Consider the following 4,895-nt stretch of genomic DNA (forward strand, 5'->3'; position numbering starts at 1 on the left):
AACACACAAACACATTTATTATTATTATTATTATTATTATATATATATTTTTTTATTATTATTTTTTACTTTGGCTCTTTCGGAAAAATGCATTAACCAAAAATAAAAAAAATTCTCTTTGGTCAAAAAAGGTTCCCGACCCCTGTCCTAGACTCAGCGCTGCGCTTTTATTTTGATTAGATAATCATGAAGTGTTCAAGAATAGAAGCAGTTAAAGTGTGAGAGTATACATACAATATCCATATGTATATAATTTTAATGCTATGGCCTTTGTGTATATATTTAAAAATGTGCATCTTTAAGCATGACAGTTGAAATTAAATGGTAACACTTTAAAATAAGAGTCCATTTGTAGCATTAAGATTAATGAAAGCTGTGTAAAAGTATTGTTCCTTGTTAGAGTGTTAATTTCAACATTTACTATTACTATTATTATTGTTATTATTTTTACTACTACTACTACAAGTATGGTTCAGTACTGTTTTTGTTAATAAAGCACTATTTTAGTTTTTGTTCAGTATCAATTTTAAAACTATCGGTTAATTAATCGGTATCGGCCAGTGTGGTCCAACCTAGCTATCCGTATCGGCAAAATCCACTATCGGTCGACCTCTAGTACAGACTGCTGAAATGTGCTGAAATAATTTTCGGTGATAATGAACATTGCTACACAAATGCTGTGGAGCTCGTCGTTCTGAACACAGAGCACAAACACGAGACTGAACTACAGCAGAACATCACCGTCTGTCTCTACTGAACCAGCCTCCAACCAAACCCTGCCACGCATCGACAATCACCAGAGCGATTAGAGTTCACATATTCTACAGACAACATCTCCAGATTCTGATCCTCGCTGATGTACATCATAATGGTGTCATAGTGTCAGATGTTGGATTTTACCTCGTCGCTGGAGTCGACCAACTTGACGAGAATGACAGACAAGCGGTGTTAGGAGAGAACAAACAAAGAAACAAAAAATGAAGAAAAACAACAAAACACAGGGCCAAATAAGAGCATCTGTAAATGTTCAGTCCGTGCCGCATGCATCGGATCGAGCCGCGAGGAGTGAATCTTACATTTCACAAACAAATCTGAGAAAAATGCACAAAGAAAAATGAAGCCTATTTTTAAAACCATTAAGATTTTTTTGTAGCAATATTTTTTGACAATCAAGCACATTTTTTTCATAATGACTACAATCTTGAAATGTGAAAAAATGACCTGAACTGAATCATCACTGATCTGGGCTGCATTTCCCAAAAGCTTCGTAAGTTGATCGTAGCTCCATTGGTTTCAATGGGGCTACGATGTACTTAAGCATACAATGCTTTAGGGAAACGCAGCCCAGAACAATGACTCTGTTGTCTTCTGTAGAGCAAGTTTGCATCACTGATTCTGTTATTTTCCTGGTTATTGCTATGAAACTGCTCTGAAAGGATCTGTACTGGATAAAGCGCTATAGAAATAAGTGTGACTGGAATTCAAATTGTATGATATTTATACATTACAGTATGACTACTGTCTTTAACAAATGCCTATTATTGAGAATAACGTGAGTTGGGGGAGGAAATGTGCTTAATTATCATGACAATAAATGCTACAATAATACTAATGGTTCTATAAGCTTGAATTTATTTAAGCTAATTATAATGTCTGCATATTTTCTCTTTTGGTTTTGGGTTGAAATCCAAGTGTGAGATTCATCCCTAAAGAGAAAAAAAACTCTTCAGTATAATGTTAATTCTGAAGGTTACTCCTAAAAAAAAAAAGCAATCTGTTAAAGAAACAGAAAAGTATTATTTCATGAATCTGATTGGTCGTGGGTGCAGTCACACTTTGGATGTGTCCGGGTCACGGCACCACTTGATCTGTTCATCGGATTCACACTGAAAACATCCAAAACATGATCAATCAGAGCAAATACGAGCAAGAGATCAATGCATGCACATTCCCACAAACCCATGCAACAGAAGCAGCCGCCGTCACTCCTCTGTGAGTCTGTCTCTCTCTCATTTCTCTTTCTTCCAGGAAATCTCACCTCATTTGAATCTCTGATTTCACATGATTTACATAGGGGTGCTTGGGATAATTATTGCCTTTCTATTTGCAGCCTGGCAACACACAGGCTATAATTTAGTCCTCTCACACACACACACACACATGCAGATGGTAATTGAGGGAGAGTTTCAGCAAACAAACTCTATTTCAAACAGCTCTCACTTAAAGCAAACTTGTGAGCGCGGATCTCGTTCATGAGCGTCTGAAGCTCAGCCGGAGCACCGCAGCGCTGATATTTCATCACTCATATCACATTTTCAGTCTGTTTAACTGTAAATAGCTGAGAATTACCATTTACATTGGGGCTATTGAGCACAAGTGCATCCTGGGAATGATGGTGATACACATAGAACAGACTAATACTAACTAACAGGGTAAATTAATGAGGTTTCGGGTGACTTATGGGTCAATCCTATGGAAAGTATATTATTCCACCTCAAAATCAAAAGAGAAAATTGATGCTAGGGATGCACCGATAGGATTTTTTGGGGCCGATACGATACCGATTTTAACAAACACTTATTGGCTGATTCCGATACCGATATTTGTCACTTTCTCTCTTATTTGAAATTTTGGCATCAAAATAGATAGTATTTTGATTATGTTTTAAATCAGCAAAGTTCAAAAACACCTGCATTAAATTATACTAGCAGTTTTATTGCTGCATCATCAAATAATTTCTAATGAACATGGATTGGATCCATTTAACATTCAGCAGGCCTACATAAATACAACAGAACAAAGATACATATTAAATAAACAGTGCTTTTTAGGTAGGTTTAACAGTTTTCAGGTACAGAAATAAAGTAAACAAATGTAAAATAACACTTCACTGTATAAATTAAATACATATTAATCCTTCTTTATTGTAACAGACTTTATTATGATTAATCTTCTAATTTGTTTTTGTATACATTTTAATATTTTTAAGTTTAAATATGTATGAGATCTCCATTACCAAGGCGGGACTCTTATTTTGACGGGTTTTCTAGTCTACGGAGCTCAGTGTTGCCAAGTCCGCCTTTTTGCCGCGGAATTGGGCTACTTTAAAATTGTTGCTGCTGGTTGTTTTTCGTGTCCGCGGGTTTAAGCGACCCCAAAAACGTGTATTTTACCCCACCGGAATGCGATTTTTACCGGGGGATCCAATGTTGATGATAATGCAACTGAGAGAGAGAGTTTAATGGGCACTTCTCGTGCGGTGTTTTGTTTAGCTCTTATGGTGATTGTTTTTGGAGTGAAAAAGGACGCAATAAACTTAATAAAACATCAGTAAAGTTTTGGTCATCATTCAGATGAGGTCCGCTACACTTATGAAAGTTACAAAAGTTATTTAGTCAAGAATAGTGTGCGATCTTTTGTCTTTTGTTATTTGATTAGCATTAAAGTGCAGACAGCAGCGCTAGGATTATGCAACAGACATTATACAGCTCAGTGCCATCACGCAGTTAATTAAGAAACTATCGGTTTGTTATATCGGCCTTTTCCCTTATATAGCCGATATGCCGATGGTTGTAAATCGAAGAAAAATCGGCCGATAAATATCGGCGGCCGATACATTGCTGCATCCCTAACTGATGCATTAAATTTTGCATAAAATTAATCCCTGCTGAGCTTCTCTGTGATTTCCAGGTCAGATTTTGCAGTGAAATCAATCAATGTGATCTGGGAAGTTCTCTGTGAGATTGACCAGCTACTAGTCAGCACACTGATGAGCGGCCAGATACTAGTTCCACTAACTAAAACCCTAACTAACTCACGAGACATGTTCATCAAACGCACTGTTTAACCGTCCGACTCCAAACGAGCGAATCTTTTTTTAAACAAATCACTCGCCGGCATGTTTAATTACCTCTGTGTCACATTAAAGCTCTAAATGAAACTAAGACATCCGCCGCATTTCATTAATTTAGCTAATTATGACAAAGAGCAAAAAAACCCAGCTCCATCAGATTTTTTAATGTATTTTTTAAAGTCCTGCTGTTAAAGTCGTCATGATGCGCTTGAACGAGTCCGGCAGCGTCTCAGATATGAAGCGTTCATGCGGTTATTAACACACGACCGTCCTGTTTACTATGAGAAAATATATGATTATGATAAAACTAGGGCTGTCGATTTAACACCTTAATTTGGTGTAATTTAGGAAAAGATAACATGTTAAAATGATTAAGGCCATTAAAGGAGCCGCATAATTCAAGATTATTTATATCATATGATATAGTTTAGCAATATCACACCGGCAACAGTGCTGCTTTTCCCCAATATCTGCACCACTGATTTTATACAACAGTTACATTTTAGACACAATATCATCTGTTTTTCTCAATTTTGCAAATGAAAATTGTTCCAATCAAACTCACAGCAGAACTGTTGAGCTCTGATCAACACAGTGGTGATTCGTTACTGAATGAATCTACGGTTTTGAGTGAATCGAGTGAGCCTCTTGCTGTCACAGACAGCCATTTAAATTAAATTTAAAAGCCATTTAAATTAATCGAGTGAGTCAGTGATTCAGTGACTGATTCATAAAGACAGTCACTTGAAATGTTGAATCAATATCTTTTTCAAAAACTACTTTTTTTGTAAAGTCTATGCAATGCTTTTCTCATAACACAATAATGACTTTAATTTATCATTTGGGAGTCATTTCTCAGCCCAAATTGATGTGCAATTAATTAGTAATTAATTAGATTAATTAATCAGCACATCATGTTATTATTTAGATAAAAAATTTTAATCGCTTGACCTACATAAAACACAAAATCCTTCATCGATTGTGAGTGTGTGTGTGTGTGTGTGTGTGTGAGTGTGTGTGAGTGTGTGTGTGTGAGAGAGAG

The 4,895-nt window shown here is 36.2% G+C and overlaps 1 protein-coding gene across 1 annotated transcript in view; it reads right to left on the reverse strand.

Annotated features, from left to right (window-relative positions):
- Positions 1-4,895, reverse strand: part of LOC107732193 (rab3 GTPase-activating protein catalytic subunit-like) — a 24,316-nt gene that overhangs the window by 4,115 nt on the left and 15,306 nt on the right. The window contains exon 7 of the mRNA XM_016543467.1: positions 901-921. Coding sequence (XP_016398953.1) covers positions 901-921 — 21 coding nt within the window. The remainder of the gene's footprint in view (positions 1-900; positions 922-4,895) is intronic.

Source organism: Sinocyclocheilus rhinocerous, unplaced genomic scaffold (assembly GCF_001515625.1).
Source record: "Sinocyclocheilus rhinocerous isolate Xijiao unplaced genomic scaffold, SAMN03320098_v1.1 scaffold1511, whole genome shotgun sequence".
NCBI lineage: Eukaryota > Metazoa > Chordata > Actinopteri > Cypriniformes > Cyprinidae > Sinocyclocheilus > Sinocyclocheilus rhinocerous.